This window comes from Triturus cristatus, chromosome 12 (assembly GCF_964204655.1).
Source record: "Triturus cristatus chromosome 12, aTriCri1.1, whole genome shotgun sequence".
In the NCBI taxonomy this organism is placed as follows: Eukaryota; Metazoa; Chordata; class Amphibia; order Caudata; family Salamandridae; genus Triturus; species Triturus cristatus.
The window spans coordinates 73,828,015-73,847,720 of record NC_140595.1 but is presented as its reverse complement, the minus strand read 5'-3'; the positions used below and the strand labels follow the sequence as shown (position 1 = coordinate 73,847,720).

The following is a 19,706-nucleotide window of genomic DNA, read 5'->3' as shown; positions in this document are numbered from 1 at the left end:
CATGACGGAACCACGCCGTCATGAGCCACGGTTGCCGTGTGCTCATGACTGAGTGGTTCCGTCATGTTGCGGCCGTGCCGTCCACGCGGCGCTAATTCCCCCCGCCTGTGCGGGCGATTAGCGCTGTGGGCGGAGTCATGACGGAACCACTCTGTCATGAGCACAGCCCAACCGTGGCTCATGACGGAGTGGCTCCGTCATGAGCACCGCGCTGCCCCCCCGCCGCACCCCCCAGCGCAGCGGCGGAAGTTCCGCTGCAGCGAAGGGGTTAAAAAAAACATCTGTAAAGCCAAAGTAAAGCACAAGTTACTACTTGTGTAACGATATATCTGTAAGAGACATTAGTTAGGGATAGATTCCTTACCTTAGAATATCCTTAGGCGTCAGACTGGATCCGGAAAGTCTTTTCGTAGCAGTACCCCTGCGCGTCAGTAGCTGGCGTCGTGCGGGTCCGCGTCCGTCACTGGTGTCGTATGCGCCGAGATTACGTCACGGAGACTTGGGCGCCACCCATGCGCGCTGACGTCAGTTCTGTACACTACTTTCCGCGCCAGGAACGCAGAGCTTTGAAAGAAACTTACCACTGGTGCCATGAAACTAGGGCCCTGAAAGGGGATGACCTTAACCCTAGAAACCCGTTCGTAAAACGGGAAAGATGGGTGGGGCGGTAAGGAATCAATCACCAACGTCTCTTACAGATACATCATTACACAAGTAGTAACTTGTGCATCTGAAATAGACACGTTAGTGATAGATTCCTTACCTTAGAATAGATACCCCAGCAATACCAACCCCGGTGGTGGGTCTGCGAACATATTACACCAGAAAGTCACGGAGCACAGAACGGCCAAAGAAGCCGTCTCTCCAGACCAGACTGTCAAGGCAGTAATGCTTGGTAAACATGTGCATCGAGGCCCACGTAGCTGCCATCGCCCTGGTAGAATAGGCACGCAGCCCCACAGGAGGCTCCCTCTTAGCCAACGAGTAACAGGCCTTGATGCAGAGAACAACCCACCGAGAGATGGTCCGCTTGGGCACAGCCCGACCTCTTTTGGCACCCACGTAGCCAACAAAGAGCTGGTCATCCTCTCGGAACTGTGTGTGCACTTCAGATAAAATGAAAGCGCACATTTTGGATCCAGATGGTGAAGCCTCTCTTCCTCTTTGGAAGGAGGCGGAAAGACGGTAGGCAAAGTGATGGTCTGCCCGATGTGGAAGGGCGTGATAACCATTAACAAGAAAGGACGAGTCCTTAATACCACCTTGTCCGGATGAACAGAAACGATAGGAGGTTTGGAAGAAAGAGCCTGGGGCTCACTCACTCTTCTGGCAGAGGTGATAGCTACCAGGAAAGCAGTCTTGAGTGAGAAGACGCAAAGGACAGGTATGAAGGGGCTCGAAGGGAGCGCACATCAGATAGGTCAAGACAAGGTTTAAGTCCAATTGAGGCATAATGAACGGCACAGGAGGAAACGTGTGTGTAACGCCTTTGAGGAAACGGTTAACGACCGGAGACTTAAAAAGAGAAGGCTGATCTGGAAGCTGCAAAAAGGCGGAGATGGCCGAAAGATAACCTTTGATAGTGCCCAGAGCAGAGCCCTGCTGGGCCAAATAAAGAAGGAACAGAAGGACTTCAGAAAGGGGATCCACAGCCTTTGCTGTGCACCATGCCACAAACTTGTTCCACCTGCAGGCGTATACAGTTTTAGTGGAGGGACGCCTGACTGCCAGAATGACATCACAAACTTCGGGAGGGAGATCGAAAGTTGTCAACTGTCGCCGCTCAAACTCCACACATGGCGGTGGAGGCTGGACAGGTTCTGGCAAAGGACCATCCCCTGCTGTTGCGACAGAAGAGACTCCAGAAGAGGCAGTCGGATCAGGGGATCGATCGCCATGCTGAGTAGCTTGGGATACCAGCATCTTAGTGCCCAATCCGGAGCCACAAGGATGACTTGGGCCCGGTCGCGGCAAATTTAATTCAGCACTCTGGGCAGAAGTGGTATAGGCAGAAAGGCGTACAATAGACGGCAACTCCACTCGCGACGAAAAGAGTCACCGAGCGCCGCCTTGGAAATTCCAACGCACAGAACTGATATTGCGCGTTCTCTTCGGTGGCGAATAGATCTAACCAAGGCTCTCCCCCACTGCTGAAAGAGCTTGCACCACGTCTGAATGCAGACACCATTCGTGATCCATTAAGCACAGACGGCTGAGTTCGTCCACCCTGGCAATCAGAGAACCTTGGCAGGTGTTAAATCACCACGGTAATGCCTTGATGTTCCAGCCATGTCCAGAGGCGCAGAGCCTCCTGATATAGGGTCCACAACCCCACCCCACCCCGCCCGGTTTGTTGCAATACCACATGGCGGTGATGTTGTCCGGGAACACCTGCACCACACTTCCCCGGACAGAGGGAAGGAATTCCTTCAGTGCAAGCCGGATCACCCGAAGCTCCAACAGATTAATATGGAGCCGGGACTCTGCCGGAGACCAGAGTCCTCTGCTCCCCGCCTCTCCCAAGTGGCCTCCCCATCCCAGGAGGGACGCATCCGTCACCACTGTGTGCTCCGGTTGGGAGAGGGATCTGCCATTGACCCGATCCGTGAGCCACCACTGCAATTGTCGTACAGTGCCCTCCGAGATCTGGACATGATCGGACAGGTTGCCCTGATGCTGCGCCCACTGGATCTTCAGGTCCCACTGCAGAGCCCGCATATGCCATCTGGCATGTGGCACTAGCAGAATGCAGGAGGCCATCAGGCCCAGGAGCCGGAGGGTCATCCTGACTGAAACCCAGGATAGAGGCTGAAAGAAAGATCGGAATCATAGCCTGAATATTCCGGCCTCGCTGCCCAGGAGGATAAACCCGAATCAGCATCGAATCCAGAACCGCTCCTATGAACTGGAGCTTCTGAGAGGGACTCAGGTGAGACTTCGCCACGTTGATGGAGAAGCCCAGCAAATGCAGGTCGGCCGTAGTCTGGAAGTGGTTGACAACTGCCTGGGGTGAGCCAGCCTTCAACAACCAGTCGCCGAGGTAAGGGGAGACTGACACCCCCTACCTGCACCGGTGAGCTGTGGCCACCGCAATCACCTTCGTGAACACCCGAGGGGCGCTGGTAAGGTCGAAGGGGAACACGGCAAACTGAAAATGCTCCTGGCAGGTAACGCCAGTGGGCCGGGGTTGTGAAAATATGCGTTCTGCAAGTCCAACGCTACCATCCAGTCCCCAAGGTCGAGGGCAGCCAGGACCTGAGCCAGAGTCAGTGTTTTGAACTTCTCCTTCCGGAGGAAGCGATTGACGTACCGGAGGTCCAAGAAGGGGCGCAGGAACCCTTTGTCCTTCTTGGGGACCAGAAAGCAGTGGGAATAGCCACTCCCTACATCCGGCCCAGGAATGTACTCGATACAAAAAGTCAGTGAGGGCAGCGTTAAAGGGAAGCAGGGGCTTTGACGAAGTGGACGCCGTCTGGAGCACCTCAGTGAGGAGATTAGTCTTGAGGGCCACCATAGGAAGATCGAGGTTGAGGCCCTCAGCTGCCTGACGGAGCACCATAGTGTAGGAGGCACCCTCCTCAATGGTAGGCGGGGGGAGAGGCAAACCCCAGGTCAGAAGAGACAGAGGTCACCAGTGTCCTCCAAGTCGTCCACCCAGTCCTGCTCTGAGTCACACTGACGGGCAAGAGGGTCCGAGGACCCCTCCCAGTTATCCTTCACCTCCGTTGCAGGGGGAACAGGCCGCGGCGGCAGAGCCGGAGAAGGAACATACGGCGTCGGAAACAGCACTGGCCGGGAAGGCGCCATCTCGTAATGCGGATCCCAGGCAGGAACGAAATGGTCCTGGAACCGGGGCAAGGGCAGAACGAACGGCACCCACTGCGGCGCCGAAGCAGAGGGCGGCGCTGGTGGCGGAAGCACCGGACCTCGTGGCGCCGACAGCCCAACAGGATCTGGACACGGGACCGCGGGGCCCGAGGCCTATAAAGGCGGTCCATGGTGGCAAGAAATTCTTACACCTGTTCGGGAGTCGCCGACAGACCCTGGGTAAGGCGGGTAAGGCCATGGGACTCCCAGGCTCTGAAGGAGCCGCAGGGGCAGAACCCCTGTCCCCCTCGTCTGCATCAGAGGACCGACGGGGAACATCTGAGAGTGAACACGCTTAGACTTTGGTGTCGTCGCTTTCCGGATTCCGAGGGCGAAGACTTGGAGCGACGACTGCAGCCCCACGAGTGGTCCCTGGAGCAGCGTTGGGACGAGTGCTCCAGCAGTTCCGGCACCACTCCCTCAAGGCCTCCAGGGCCATGGCCTGGCAGGACCGAGAGTCGTGGTCGGTCTCCAGGCACTAGAGGCAAACATCGTGGGGGTCCGCCAGACATATTGCGACAGCAGGCCCTACAAGACTTAAATCCAGGAATCCCTCCGTGCACCAGGAGAAAAAAGGGGGAGACAAAAAGTCTCAAAAGAGTAGTCAAAAAGCGAGTAAGGTACGAGCTCGATCCGGATCTGCGCCTGCTGACGCGGAAAAAGAACGGACGTCAGCATGGGTGGGTGGTGCCCAAGTAGTCTGTGACGCCATCTCGGCGCATACGATGCCAGTGACTGACGCGGAGCAGCACGACGCCACCTACTCGCAGGGGTACTGGTACGAAAAGACTTTCCGGATCCAGTATGCCACCTGGGGATATTCAAAGGTAACGTGTCTTTCCGATTAAAAAAACAAGACTGCTGTAATCTACCACTAGAGAAGAATTCTAGATAACAGACTTTGATAGGTTGACAGCAATCTGATCAACAGTTTGAAAAAAATGGCTTAGCCTTTAACAGTAAGTAGTGGTTTAAAAAAAAAAAAACAATAGTAATTCCTCCTACTATCGTGAGGAAGTTTACTCAAAGGGACTGCCACGAGCATCCCAGGGTCAACTCCTCACCCATGTCTGCTCAAATGCCCAAGAGGATTACTGAGTAACAAAAGATGAAGGTGCGAGTAGGTTCATTTTGGAGACCGTGTACTACTTCTATCTACATTTGCAGTCTCCACTATTTCCTTGAGTAAGATGAACAATCTTTAATTTTATTTTGGATGATCACATTGAACGATAGTTTTTTTAGGTTCTGCGCAGAGCCTCAAACTACGCCAGATTGTGGATACAAAAGTAAGCCACAAAGCTCACAGAACGAATGAGTAACACTGGAAGGTGCAAAGAACACCCAAATGACCCATCAAAATAGTGGAACCATTTTCCCAAAAAATGGTTAGACATTTGCGGGAAGCAAACGTCAAGTCTCATCTTTTTGTCCTTGTGAGGGTCATAAATTGGAACCATTGTCAAAAATCAGTAGGCTGAACGATGCATCTATTCTTGTTCCAACTGGCTATAGGAACTGCAACAGGACAATATCTATAGCCATGCAAGTCTGACAAGCCTGATGCTGAACCTAGTGACTGTTAAGACTTTTCTTATAGAGGTCAAAACACCGCCCAAATAGGTTTACCACTCAATGCATCTTTCCATACAGTGACCATATAGAAAAGACCTGGGAACAAAACTAGGCAGGAACGTTCAGGTTATCAATTGCAACCGTCCAAGTAAGGAGAAAAACTACACCCCTCCCAAACAAACTTTAGTTAAATGCACAGGTGTACTGTAAATTCTGTGTTAAGAATAGTCAAACAATTTACATCAAACAAAATCACTTTGTCCTGGCATCACTCATAATGATTATGCTACTTACCAGTATGCATCTGTTCTTGGCATGTAGGGCTGCTGACATTCATATCTGTGCATAGATCGCCGCCTAGTGTTGGGTCCGGATGTTTGCACGTTGTTGTCCTGGAAGAGTCTTCGAAGTATCCTTGGATAGGTGACTCCTCCCCTGGACTACAGTGCGCATGGGCATCCTCTCCATCCTCAGATTGTTTTTCGCCATTGTGGCAGTGATGGAGTAGATACAGAAAGTGATGACCATGCTTGCAGTAATTCTGAGAGCTGCAGCTGCGACAGGCGCCGGGGAGGAGGGAGGGCGATATGAATGTCAGCAGCCCTACATGCCAAGAACAGATGCATACTGGTAAGTAGCATAATCAGTTCGAGGCATGTGGGCTGCTGAATTCATATCTGTGCATAGAATACATAGCAGTGCCCTCTATTAGCGGCGGCTACCCGTGCCAGCTGCAGCGGTCTGAAAAAGCGTCTTGAGAACAGCCTGTCCTACAGCTGCCTGCTGTTTTGACTGCACATCTACACAATAGTGTTTTGTAAATGTGTGTGTAGTGGACCATGTGGCTGCTCTGCATATATCATGCAGGGGAATATTTCCTAGGAAGGCCATGGAAGCCCCCAACTTACGTGTTGAGTGGGCTCGTGGTGGAATAGTTAATGTGCGTTTTGCCTTTTGATAACAGATTTGAATACACTTAACTATCCATCTGGCTATCCCTGCTTTGGAGATGGCGTTACCTTTGTGGTGTGGGGCAAAGGCAACGAACAGTTGTTTTGTCTTCCTGAATGGTTTAGTCCTGTCGATGTAGTACATGAGGGCCCTCCGTACATCTAGTGTATGTAGTGCCCTTTCTGCAACAGTTTGTGGGTTTTGGAAGAAAACGGGCAGTTCAATAGTCTGATTCATGTGGAACTGCGATATTACCTTGGGCATGAATTTGGGGTTGGTACGTAGTACGACCCTGTTGGCGTGAACCTGTATAAATGGCTCTTGAACGGTTAGTGCCTGGAGTTCACTAACTCTTCGTAGGGAAGTGATCGCTACTAGGAAGGCCACTTTCCAGGTGAGGAATTGAATCTCGCAGGAGTGTAGAGGTTCAAAGGGTGGACCCATCAGGCGTGTGAGGACCAAGTTGAGGTTCCACATTGGAGCCGGTGGGTGACTAGGTGGAATGACTCGTTTGAGCCCTTCCAAGAATGCTTTGATGGCAGGCACTCTGAATAGAGAGAGGTGCTGCCTGGTTTGCAGATAGGCTGATATTGCGGTCAAATGGACACGTATAGAGGTGTACGCCAGATTGCATCGGTAAAGGTGTAAGAGGTAACAGATGATGTTGTGGATGGATGCGTCCAGCGGGTTGATGTCATTATTGCCGCAATAAATGACAAACCTTTTCCATTTGGCTGCATAGCAAGCCCTGGTAGTGGGTCTCCTGGCCTCCTTGATGATGTCCATACAGTCAGGTGGCAGGTTGAGATAGCCAAACTCTAGGACTTCAGGAGCCAGATCGCCAGGTTCAGCTGTTGCGGATCTGGGTGCTGAACCTCTCCATGGTTCTGCGTCAAATGCGCGGGTTTGATCCGCAGCCTTTGATGCGGCACCACGGAAAGTTCGAGGAAGGTGGTGTACCACGGCTGGCGTGCCCACGTGGGAGCAACTAGGACGAGTGTCAGGGAGTGTTGTCGTAGTTTGCGAGCCACCAGCGGTATCAGCGGCGCTGGGGGAAAAGCGTACGCAAATCTGCCGGACCAGTTCATCCATATCGCATTGCCCTGCGACTGCGGATGTGGGAATCTGGCGGCGAAGCTTTGGCATTTTGCGTTTTCGCTTGTCGCGAATAGGTCTATTTCTGGATGACCCCACTGCTGGAAGTACGGTTGGAGTACTGATGGGTGTAACTCCCACTCGTGCATCTGGTGGCTGTGTCTGCTGAGCAGATCCGCCATCTGGTTGTCCTTGCCAGGGAGGTGTTCCGCCATGAGGAACATGTTCCTCTGAATGGCCCACTTCCACATGCTCTGAGCCAGATGAGACAACTGTGGAGAGTGTGTCCCTCCCTGCTTCTGTATGTAGTACATGGCAGTCATGTTGTCCGTCTGGATCAACACGACTTTGTTGCACAGATGTACTTTGAATGCCTTCATGGCCAGGAAGATTGCCATGAGTTCCAGAAGGTTGATGTGCATCTTCTTCTGTTGTGTCGTCCATAGTCCCTGCACTGTGTAGTGGAGTACATGAGCTCCCCATCCCTGGAGAGACGCGTCCGCTGTCAGTACTATTTGCGGAACAGGCTCTTGGAACGGTCGGCCCTTGCAAAGGTTTTGTGGATTCCACCAATGCAGAGAGTTGTAAGCCCGACCGCTCACCAACACTAGGTCTTTCAACTGTCCTTGAGCCTGATTCCACTGACGTGCTAGGCACTCCTGAAGTGGGCGCATATGTAACCTCGCGTGCGGGACTATGAAGATGCAGGAGGCCATCATGCCTATCAACTGCATAAACGCTCGCGCTGGAAGCGAGTGATTGGGTTTGAACTTTGAGATCAGCAGTTGTATGCTGTTGATCCTCACTAAATTTGGCTGAGCTGTGGCCGCCAGAGTGTCTATAGTCGCACCTAGGTACTGTTGTACGTGTGCGGGCTGGAGATGGGACTTTGGGTAATTTAGTGAGAATCCCAGACTGTGAAGGTGGTGAATGGTGCGGGACATGTGGCTTGCACATTGCTGGGCTGACTTCGCTTGAACGAGCCAGTCGTCTAGGTAGGGGTAGACGTGTATATGCTGCCTCCGTAGATGTGCTGCCACCGTAGCTAGGCACTTCGTGAAAACCCTGGGCGCTGTTGTCACGCCGAAGGGAAGGACTTTGAACTGATAGTGCTGCCCCTGAATAGTGAACCTGAGGTATTTTTTGTGTGAGGGGTGGATGGGTATGTGAAAGTACGCATCCTTGAGGTCCAGTGAGGCTAGGAAGTTTCCCTGCTTGAGAAGCGGAAGGACTTGCTGTAGGGTGAGCATGTGAAAGTGCTCTGAAAGAATGTACTGGTTCAGGGGTCTCAGGTCTAATATAGGCCTGAGCGACCCGTCCTTCTTTGGAATTAAAAAGTAGAGGGAGTAAACCCCCGTACCCTGCTCGTGGATGCGGACGACCTCTATAGCGCCTTTTAGAAGCATACTTTGCACCTCTTGCTGTAAGAGCGTTAAGTGCTCTGAGGACATAGGACGGTTTCTTGGTGGTATTGTGGGTGGAGTGGAGGTTAACTCCAGACAGTAACCGTATTTTACAATATCTTTGACCCACCTGTCCGTGGTGATTGAGTTCCACGTGGACAGGAACCTTTGTAGTCTTCCCCCGACAGGTGTTATGTGGTCGGGAGGAAGGGAGAGGGCGTCACTGCTTGTTCTTGGGGGAGGACCTAGTGTTGCCGTAGCCACGTCCTCTGCCCTTTGTACTGGAGCCACGATATCCACCTCGGGTGTTTTTATCGTAGGTGGTCTGTGTATTGCCTTTGTTATACGTTTGTTGTGACCCCTGTCCTCTACCTGCCCCCTTGTTTCCGGGGCGACGAAAGGAGCCGCTCCGAAAGGACTGAGTTTGGAGGGCGCCCATGGACTTTGCAGTGTCCGTGTCCTTTTTTATCTTTGAGGGTGGTGTCAACCTCTGGGCCGAATAAATAGTCGGGGTTGACGGGCTGGTTCAGTATGTTTTGTACCTCAGGCTTGAATCCTGAGATTCGTAGCCAGGCATGTCGTCGCAGCATGACGCTTGTGTTTATGGCCCTGGCAGCCGTGTCTGCAGCATCTAGTGCACATTTGATGGAAGCATTTGTGAGTAGCTGTCCCTCTCTGATAAGAATTTCTGCACCTTCTTTGAACTGGTCAGGGAGATGTTGGAGTAGTTGCTCCAATGTGTCATAGTGCGCTCTATCGTAGCGAGCGAGGAGCGCTTGAGTGTTGGCTATGCGCCATATGTTGGCAGCCTGGGCGGCAACTCACTTGCCGGAGGTCTCTAGCACCTTGGACTCTTTGTCCGGGGGAGGAGCGTCACCTGTCGTTTGCGAGTGTGCCCTCTTGCGAGCATTCGCTACGACGATGGAGTCGAGTGGTAATTGTCCTTTGATGTAAGTAGGATCCCCAGGTGCTGATCTGTATTTTTTATCAATCCTGGGGTTTATCACTCGTGCCCTGGTGGGTTCCTTGAAAATGTCCTTAGCTGGTTTGAGGACCCCTTTCAGCATTGGCAGAGTTTTTACATGTCTTTCTGAGGATGCAAAAGTGTCCATTAGAAAGTCATCCTCGATGGTATCTGAGTGAAGCTGTACCCCATGGTTATTTGCAGCACGTTCAATAAGAGCGTTGAACGCCGCAGTATCCTCCGTGGGAGATGTTTTTGCCCCATAGAGTTGTGGGTCCTGTGTATCGAGAGGTGCACTGGGGTCTGCAGGGTCGCCCCAAGTTTGATCAGGGTCCTGCTGGTCATCAGGGTCTGTGTCTACATGGTAGGGTGCTTGGTCATCCATGTAGACCTCCAATGCATCCGTGTCGGAGCGTGTGGGGGAGAACCGGTGTGGATCCTGGTAGGAGGAATGGAACGGTTCATAAAGGAGAGGTTCCGATTCCACAGGCAGCTTCCTTTTTAGTGGGATCCTGAAAGGGTCCAATGGCGGTTCCGAAGTTATCCTTCGGTCGTGGAGAATCAGCCTGCCAGTGTCGGCGTCGATGACACGTGACGGAGACGTCTCGTCCGGTGGAACCGGAGGCTGGGTAACCCGTGTCCTGAGTTGGAACATCTTCGGGATTGTTGACGGAGGCAAGCCGAAGGTAATGTTGGCTGGCCCCGTAGAGGTTGCTGGAGCTCCGATCGGGCCGGAACCCGACGGGTCTTTGAGGGCCGCCGTGGTTTTGTTGCTTTGCGTCGCAGCAGGCCGCACTTGGGGCGTCTTTGAGGCTTTGGCACCGGGCAGGTTCGTAGAGCCGGGCGTGGATTTTTTCGGTGCCGGCGGGTCCTCGAGTCGAGGTGTGGAGATCACCGTCGACGTCCTCGATACGCGAGGCATCGGCGTCGTCGAGGGAGCGACGCGAGGCGAAGCAGGCGGTATTGCCCTCGGTGTCGTTGGCGTCGGCAGCCGAGTAGGTTTCTCGGTGCCGATGGCCTTTTTCCGTTTGTCGACTCCGATGTCGCCCGATTCCAGTTCGGCACCGAAGTCCCTCTTGGTGCGGTCGGTGCCGACGCGTTGCGCTGACGTCGAAGGCGTGGAAGGCCTCGATCCGACCAGCGCCACTTTCAGTTTCGGTTTCGTATGAACCGGAGCAGCTTTCGGTTTTGTGGTAGGGAAACCAGCTGGCTTATGCAGCAATGGCTGCCGCTGAACGTCCGAGGCCGGGCCCGAGGGCGGGGCCGAAGAACTACGGGATGGGTCTCGGGTAAGGCCCGAAGGCGATCCCTCGACCGGAGCCAAAGGCTGTGGCGCTGGTGTTTCTTCGGTTTGAACAGGTAGGCCTTGTTCATCATTGGAGCTACTCTCTTCGGCCCCTAAGGCCTCCTCGTCGTCTCCTACCTCGGTGTCGTCTTCACCTCTGTGGAAGAGTGACTCGTCGCCCTCGTCCGATCCGGGGTCGTGTTCGGAAACGGGACTGGAGGGTATGACTTCTAATTCTTCGACGTCGGCCTCGAAGATGTCTGTTGGGGCCGGTGCCGCGTGCCGCGCCTCGAGTCTCGCCGCTCTTCGGTTCCTTAGAGTCTTCTTGGAACGGAACCGGGCACAGGCCATGCATGTCGATTCGTCGTGGTCCGGCGAAAGGCATTTGTTGCACACCGGATGGACGTCGATGTGTGGGTACTTCGCATTGCATACCGGACACCTTTTGAATGGCGTCCTGGATTCCATCGTCGAAGTAGTCGATGGACAGGTAAATGCGAAAGAAGTCGGTGCTGAAAGTTAGCAAACTAACAAAATGCTATCGAAACCCGATCGATAAACAGTACCGACGCGAACTAAAGGCCTTTTGGCCTCGACCAAATATTTTCCTAACTTGAGCTAAGATATCACATCCGAACCCAATGGCGGAAAAAAACAATCTGAGGATGGAGAGGATGCCCATGCGCACTGTAGTCCAGGGGAGGAGTCACCTATCCAAGGATACTTCGAAGACTCTTCCAGGACAACAACGTGCAAACATCCGGACCCAACACTAGGCGGCGATCTATGCAGATATGAATTCAGCAGCCCACATGCCTCGAACAATTACGTTTTAACTAGGCAACTGAAAATTCAAGCATGCCAACCTGCCCAATAACAAATTCTCTTTATGACATGATTCTAGGATTGCCAATTTAGAACATCTCAGTAGCAGAAATTCATACTGAGAAGCTTAAAGACCATGCTCTTGATTATTTGTAAATTAGAGTAGAACACACCACCCCCCTCCCCATCTCACATGAATGGCAACCTAGACCATACACCACCACTAGCAGTTTTGTTCACGTATGGACTGAAATTGCAGAAGACCACAAACTCCCCAATATAAATACCCTATCACTCCTTCAAGAATCCAAGTGCGCATTTAAACTTTAAAGATGCTACTCCCATGCGCTTTTCAGGAGGTGCCATTTCAAGCACATAACAAAGGTCAACTGAACCTGTACAGTGTTTAAGAGAATCTTATACTGTTATTTACAAGGCTCCATCCCCAGAGAATTCGAGTTTGAACTTGGTTGGGAACATAACTGTAGCTGAAACCAACCTATGACAGTGGTAAAAAGGCCAGTTAGTGAGCTGGCGCCTTGGATCGGATAAGGTACCAGAGCTTCCGGGGCCAGCTAAGATTTAACTTTAGGTCGACACGGAGCCAAAAAGAAAACAATCGGGTGGACTGAGTGACAATGGGTGTGGTAACTACAGATCACAGCAACCTTAAAAGCTTCAGAGTACTCCTGGCTTGCTAAGGTAGATTCTTTATGAAGCTAGCTCCTTTATTAAGAGGGTTTCTGCACCACTGGATCCAGAGACTGACGCAGCACTAACTGGCAATGTTGCATAGCTCCAAACAGGCATTACTCGAAGAATACTTAAAATAAACTTAGAAATCAAGTCTTGAAAACATCGCTTTACTTCTTGTTCCAAAGAGACATTTTAAAATGAGTGGATGCTACTGGTCAATGTTTTGTCCTGTTGTAGATTCTAGTCGGTATACTGCTGAGACGAAAAGTAATGTTCCAACTTGATAGGCAGGCCGTGCTGTAGGAATACATCCAGGTTAATTAAAAACTATGGCATTGCTCATGAAGTTAAATACCAGCTTACTACACAAGGAGATTCGTTAATATGGTGGGATTGCAGCAATTTATGGGCATTTTAAGTGAGACATTCTTGGTCCAGGACAGCAGCAACGTAGAACTACATTCGTACAACCTCATGTGAACAGGGACAGAATGGAATACGAGCGACTGCATAGAACGATGCTCTCGGGCGTGATCTGGTGGCTGCAGACATTAATGAAAACGAAGCTTGGTTGCCCGATACAAAGATACAATCCTTTACAAAAGCCCACAGCTTCATATAGCCATTTACCCAAAGCTTCCTTTTCCACTCCAACATCCAAAACTTTCCAACGTCATTGGATAGCACCTGAAGAAGCAAATGGAGGTGACTCCAATCATGAGCAAACCGCTTCGCTGCTGATGGTATTACCACTAACATCACACACAGGGCTTCATAAACCAAGGAACTTCTCAGAGGGACTTATTTTCCCAGTCGGAGATCCCACGACTTGGTGCATACAAGAAACAGGATTAGTGTTCTAGCGCCTATATTCTGCAAGCATAAAGGGCTCACAGTTTATAAACTTCCGTTTCACAATTTACAATCTAATCAGCAGAAAAGGGAATCTGAAGAGGTACGGCATGAACACGTTCTTGAGTCAATGCTCAGTAAGATGATTAGACAAGACTCTTTCAGATCCACCTACACAACAGCACAACGTAAAGCAACTCAAAAGATCTACACTTCAAAACTGTTGGCCCCGTTACGTCAATCAAATATCAAAACTGAAGACCTCTGGAAGGGGTTTGGGTTTAAAAGTCTGAGCATCAGAGCACACTAAACACCAAAGGAACCAAGTACAGAAATGTCCAGCACACTTTTCCATCTATTAAGCCGGCATTATTTAATGTGGTCCAACTCTCACTCCATTTCACCAACAGTATGCATAAGTAGCACAGAGCCCACATAAATCAAAAGGATAAGATTACAGAAAGATTCAAGGCAGAATTATTTAAAAAAATGAAAATGGACATGTGTAGTTTTTCAGAAAGTTTTTGCACCGAACTGATGCTCACACTTGCAATCATTTTTTCTGATAATGTCGCCCTCCAGTCTTTACATAAGCAACGTAGTAATGGAAGATTTTTTAAGCTCTGTGCTAGTACATACGTGGACCCTCAAGTGTGAGAGTAGTTCAAGTTAAGGGGGCTATATTTAGTTAAATAACGGACCATGGAAAACAAGTTGGAAACATCTCAGAAAAGTACAGCTGTTGCCATTTAGGATTGAATTGAAAATCGAATTACTGTCGGATACAAAAAGCCAAGCGTAACCCAACACTAACAAATATAACGAAAACTGTTACTTACTTGACTATCTCTGTCTGACAAAGAAGATCGTGAACTTTCTCGCCTAAATAAAAAAAAGGTACATTATTATAATAGAATGAAATGTACATTTTTTTATAGCAGATCTATGTTGGTCTGCCATATCAAAGACCATAGTAATGGCCAACCAATGTACTCCGTCATCACTAGTCCACTGCCAAATGAAGAATCTCACAGTGCAAGAAAATTAAAGTTTTTTACAAAAAGGTAAACCATCTTCTAGAGGTACAAATCACATGGTTGTTACGTGCGGTACACAATATTGTACTGGAAACCACCAAAGCAGTTAGTAGCAGCTGCTAAGATGGAAAAAAATTTCCGAGTGGTGTAACCACCACTATAGGTGGCAAGTCCGTTATATTGGAAGTCCCTGTAGCCATTCATATTAATTGCTGTGCTCATCCCACTTTTTTTTTCAAATGGGCATAGTAGTTAACTATCACCAATGAGTTATTCGCAAGCAAGGATCACACCAACCTGTCAAGATCGTCTGGATATCTACTGCGATCTCCTCCTCTGTGATCATAATCATGAAAACGATCTGAACGGCTTAGATCCGAGCGGTAACGGTCATCCACGGCCATGCGCTTAGCCTCTGGCCAGTAATCATCACGCCTGGAAAAAAATTCAAAAGTTTTACTATTGTGCCTTCATTTCAGTCTTAAAAAAAAAAAAGCTACACCCCTGCATTCTACGTCTCGACACAAGCTTGGTCATTGGCTTTTCTAAAGTAAAAGATATACGGCCATGAAAATTCCTGCACTGAAATGTCATTTACCAGCTCCAACTAGCCTGCCTCAAAATAACTATGCTGGGCAACGATTGACAGTCGTGTATTTGCAAATGCGGTGTTTGTCAATCGTGTAAAAAAAAAAAAAAAGGGTGCTCCTTAGGCTAAAATTACTGACAAAATATAAAAAGGGATAAAGGCCTACTCAGTCACAAGTTCATGAAGCAAAAACTGAAAGGCAATGGTAATTCGAAATGTTAATCGTATCAGTTGATCCACAAAGGAATTCTTAACAGATGGGAAACCTTAAAATCAAATCATAGCCAGCAGGTCATTTACAAAAAAGTGACCAGGAAAGCACTACTAGTTTTGAAATGCACCAAATTCCCTTTCATTCTTTCAAGGAAGGCAGTCGGTGCAGACACCCATGTCGATCTGAAGGGTTCAGTGCCCCAGACGTACCTCCCATCGAGGTCATAGGGCCTCCTGGTGGCGGAGCGGCGCTCCTGCTCGTAGCGCAGCTGCTCCTCCTGCCGGCGCAGTTCGTCTCTCTCTCGCTGGATGCGGAGCTGCTCCCGCCTCCGTTCCTGCTCGACGCGCTTCCTCTCCATCTCAAGGCGCTCTCGCTCCATGCGCTCTCTCTCGAGCCGGGTCCGCTCGAAATCCAGCCTCTCTCGCTCCCGGTGAAGCCTCTCGCGCTCTTCCCGCTCGTCCCTCTCGCGGAGCATCCGCATGCGTTCTCGGTCTCGCCGCTCACGGTCTCTATTGGAAAACACCAAAAAGTGTCAGGTAAGACCAATTCCATGCAAGCGCTTTAGAAAAAAAAAACTCAAAAACATAAAGCTAGCACTTAACTGTGTGCCATCTCTAGACCCACTTCTTCACACTGGTGAGCCCTAGCAGGCGAAATTAATATAATTCGTCTTGCTAAGTGTAAATAGGACCCCGCCAAGGCGGCCCATTCATTTGAACTCCAGTAATTACGTACTATTAATACTACTTCACAATGATAGCCAGTAGTAAACGATGACAAATGCCCTTGGTAGGCAGTATTCATGTACAAATACACATTCTGAACAATGTGTTGGTTGCGACAAACTTAAAATTGATGCTGAATTTAAACAATGAAAGTTTGTGCGACAATCAGCATCCCAACTTACCGTCTCCTTTCCATTTCTCGAATATCACGTTCCCTCTGTCTCTGGCGTTCACGTTCACGCTGCTCTTTGATTTTATCAAACGACAAAATATTTTTCTTCTCTTTGCTGTCAGTCTTTCGCTCTTGGCTCTTTGTAGTCTGTAGATGTCAGAAGAACAAAAGCCACACCATAAAACGAAGGGTCCTGTGTGTGAATGGATTATTCAAAAGTCCCCTAAAAAAGTCCACAGTAATAACCCCCAGTTTACCCAAGTAAGTGAAACGGGCAAAGCCGAAAAAGCATCCTGTCCGATCTGGTTTATTCCAAGGCTGACCATTTTATTACAAATCTGTCTTAACTGAGCGAGCATACAAAGCATGGGTGGCAGTCGACTCATTACTTTCTGCATGGACTCCCTATTAGGCAGAAAGGTATCCTCAGGTCAGGCCTATGCAGGGTCTTGGGCATGGTTTTGGGAACATTATGCCCCACTTCCAGGATAGGATTTCTTTCTGAGGGAGGTAAATGAAGGGAGCCTGAGCATTACAGATCGATACAAGAAACACGTTCAAAGATGGACTCTGGTCTAAGTACAAGGAAGTGGATCAGATTTGTGGTTTGCACAGGTGAACTGTGCTACAAAGTTCCTGCATGAGTTTGAACAGTTGTGCTACTGTTTTTTATTAAGTTACATTTTCCTTCAAAGCATCTCTATTATGCCCGCTCGAGCCAACCCCACACTAAGTTAATAAGGGATGTTTGACAGCAGCCAGAGGCCAACTCTTTTTGCATTACATGTAGAGCGAAGTCAGTGATTTCTATGGGAACAATTTAGAATGGTCTTGAAATGCCCCCCCCCCCCCGCCCCTTTGGAGACGGGGGGGGGGGGGTGTGCTAACAGCCACAGAAGGGGTTTTCCTTGACTAGTGTGCCAGGGAAGTCTCCCCCGCTGCAAACTGTATTTAAAGATGGCCGTGATTGGTTGACCGAAGAGTATAATTTTTAAAATGATTGGCAACTGTTTAACCTAATACATCCATTCTTTGTCACAAGACAAATGATTTAGATCACTGCTATAATAATGGAAGTAATTTACCAACAAAACTGATCAGTTATAAAGCCATCACCATTAAATAATTGGATTATAAATAAGGCTTCCTCTTTTCCGTTTACTGATTTTTACACAAATAGACAGAAAACCATTTATTTTCTGGGCTGTATGTCCAAAAACGGAAATTGGGTGCTTTTTGAGTGATTCTAAATATACTTTGCCTTGACTGTCAGGCCAATGACTGTGGATTGATTGGTAAGGGGGTTAAAAAAGAATGACATTTGAGTAAAGCGGCTTAAACAGCAGTAGATATACACAAGGCTGATGCTTAAATGTGCATATTTTCATATAAATGCATTGATTTATCTTCTGCGGGTGTTCATATCATTGAAACCTGGAAGGCATGAATGCATATTTATTGGTTAAATAAATGTGGAAATATACTAGTTTACTTTATTCACAAAACCCATAATACATATGGATAAATACAGATTTGATACCATAAAACCGGGAGCCCGAATTATAAATCAGTACTAGCTAGTGGATCAGAAAGTGCTCTTATTCAAAGCCTCTCCTCAACACTTGGCTACTGATATCCCATCTTATTCTGATGCAGTTTGAAAACCAATTCCAAGCAACTGAATGGTACTTACCCTCTCTTTAGAAGCAGATGTTTTTAAACTAATGACAGGCTCTCCTTTGGATTTATCCATAACCACGGTCCTTGCTCCTCGGCTTCCTAAATGAATTGAAGAACACTCAGTTAACATGGCAAATTTACTTATATATTTAGATGTCATGCAATAAAAAAAGTATTGCAAATAAAGTACATTTTTAATTGTACAACTTAAAATATAGTAAGCTGGGCGTTGTACGGTTCTTTAAACTCATGCAAGTCAAAAGGCATTGATACAATCTGATAGTAAGTGAAATGTATTGACATTACAAGTGGCTAATCTCAGAAGGCTTGATACTTGTATTTAAAAAAAAAAAGCAGCTACTTATTTAGGAGTATGTACCCATTAAAAATTGCATGCATTGTTTCAGTGGAAGGATGGTCTTCAAAATGTTCGCCTTTTGTTTTGAGTTCCTTACATCTGTTGATAATATGGAGTCATCAATCTCTATGTCCGCTTTACACAATCTGCATGTGATCACCGTCTCTCCAAGTTGGCCATAGTGAAAGTCCATATTTGGTAGCAAGTAAGGAATATGCTACTTACCAGTATGCATCTGTTCTTGGCATGTAGAGCTGCAGATCTATACACTGTGCATAGATCGCCATCTGGTGTTTGGCCCGGATGTTTGCAGTTTGTTTCTCCTCTTGGAAAGTCTTTGGAAGTCACGCCAGCAGGGAAAGATGGAGCGTAGTGGTAACCGTAAAGAAACCCATGTGTATTGTATCTAAATAAGATAAGACTGGAAAGGATACAGGTAGCCGGGTGGGCGTGTATAGATCTGCAGCTCTACATGCCAAGAACAGATGCATACTGGTAAGTAGCATATTCCGTTCGAGGCATATGAGCTGCAGATTATACACTGTGCATAGATTATATAGCAGTATCCAACCCTAGTGGCGACCACCGGTATCCGTTGCAGTTGTTTGAAACAGTGTTTTTAGTACAGCTTGGCCCACACTAGCTTGTTGCTTGATTTGCACAGCTACACAGTAATGTTTTGTGAAGGTGTGCGGTGATGACCATGTCGCTGCTTTGCAGATGTCATCTAGTGGTATGTTCCCTAGGAAAGCCATAGAAGCCCCTATCTTCCTTGTAGAGTGGGCTTTAGGGGGGGGGGGGGGGAACAGATAGCGTTTGTTTTGCTTTGTGGTAGCAAATCTGTATGCATTTCACAATCCACCTAGCTATCCCCGATTTAGAAATAGGGTTGCCTTTGTGTGGTGGGGAGAAGGAGACAAATTGATGTTTGGTTTTCCTGAAAGGTTGTGTCCTTTGGATGTAGTAAAGTAAAGCCCTTTTAACATCCTGTGTGTGTAAAGCCCTTTCTGCAACTGTTTGGGGTTGCGAGAAAAAGACTGGTAATTCTACCGACTGGTTTAGATGGAACAGAGAAATGACTTTGGGTAGAAATTTGGGGTTGGTGCGGAGTACAACCTTGTTCTGATGCATCTGGTTCCTGTATAGCGAGAACCTGTATTTCACTAACCCTTCTGAGGGAAGTGAAGGCCACCAGAAAATCTGTTTTCCATGTGAGAAATTGCAGCTCGCATTTATGTAATGGTTCGAAAGGGGGTCCCATTAACCGTGTTAGGACTATGTTCAAGTTCCAGACAGGTGAGGGTGGTACTCTGGGTGGAATTACTCTTTTGAGGCCTTCCATAAAGGCTTTGATGGCAGGCACTTTGAAAAGTGAGAGGTGCTGCCTGTTCTGTAAATAAGCAGCAATTGCAGCGAGG

General features: G+C 48.7%; 1 protein-coding gene across 2 annotated transcripts in view; it reads right to left on the bottom strand.

Annotated features, from left to right (window-relative positions):
* LOC146772572 (scaffold attachment factor B2-like) overlaps positions 1-19,706 on the bottom strand; it is a 52,513-nt gene that overhangs the window by 4,471 nt on the left and 28,336 nt on the right. For both annotated transcript variants that reach the window (XM_085638581.1, XM_085638582.1), the window contains exons 12-16: positions 17,944-18,029; positions 16,261-16,397; positions 15,563-15,862; positions 14,848-14,985; positions 14,353-14,395 (exon numbers count right to left, since the gene is read on the bottom strand). In XM_085638581.1, the coding sequence (XP_085494707.1) occupies positions 14,353-14,395; positions 14,848-14,985; positions 15,563-15,862; positions 16,261-16,397; positions 17,944-18,029 (704 nt within the window). The remainder of the gene's footprint in view (positions 1-14,352; positions 14,396-14,847; positions 14,986-15,562; positions 15,863-16,260; positions 16,398-17,943; positions 18,030-19,706) is intronic.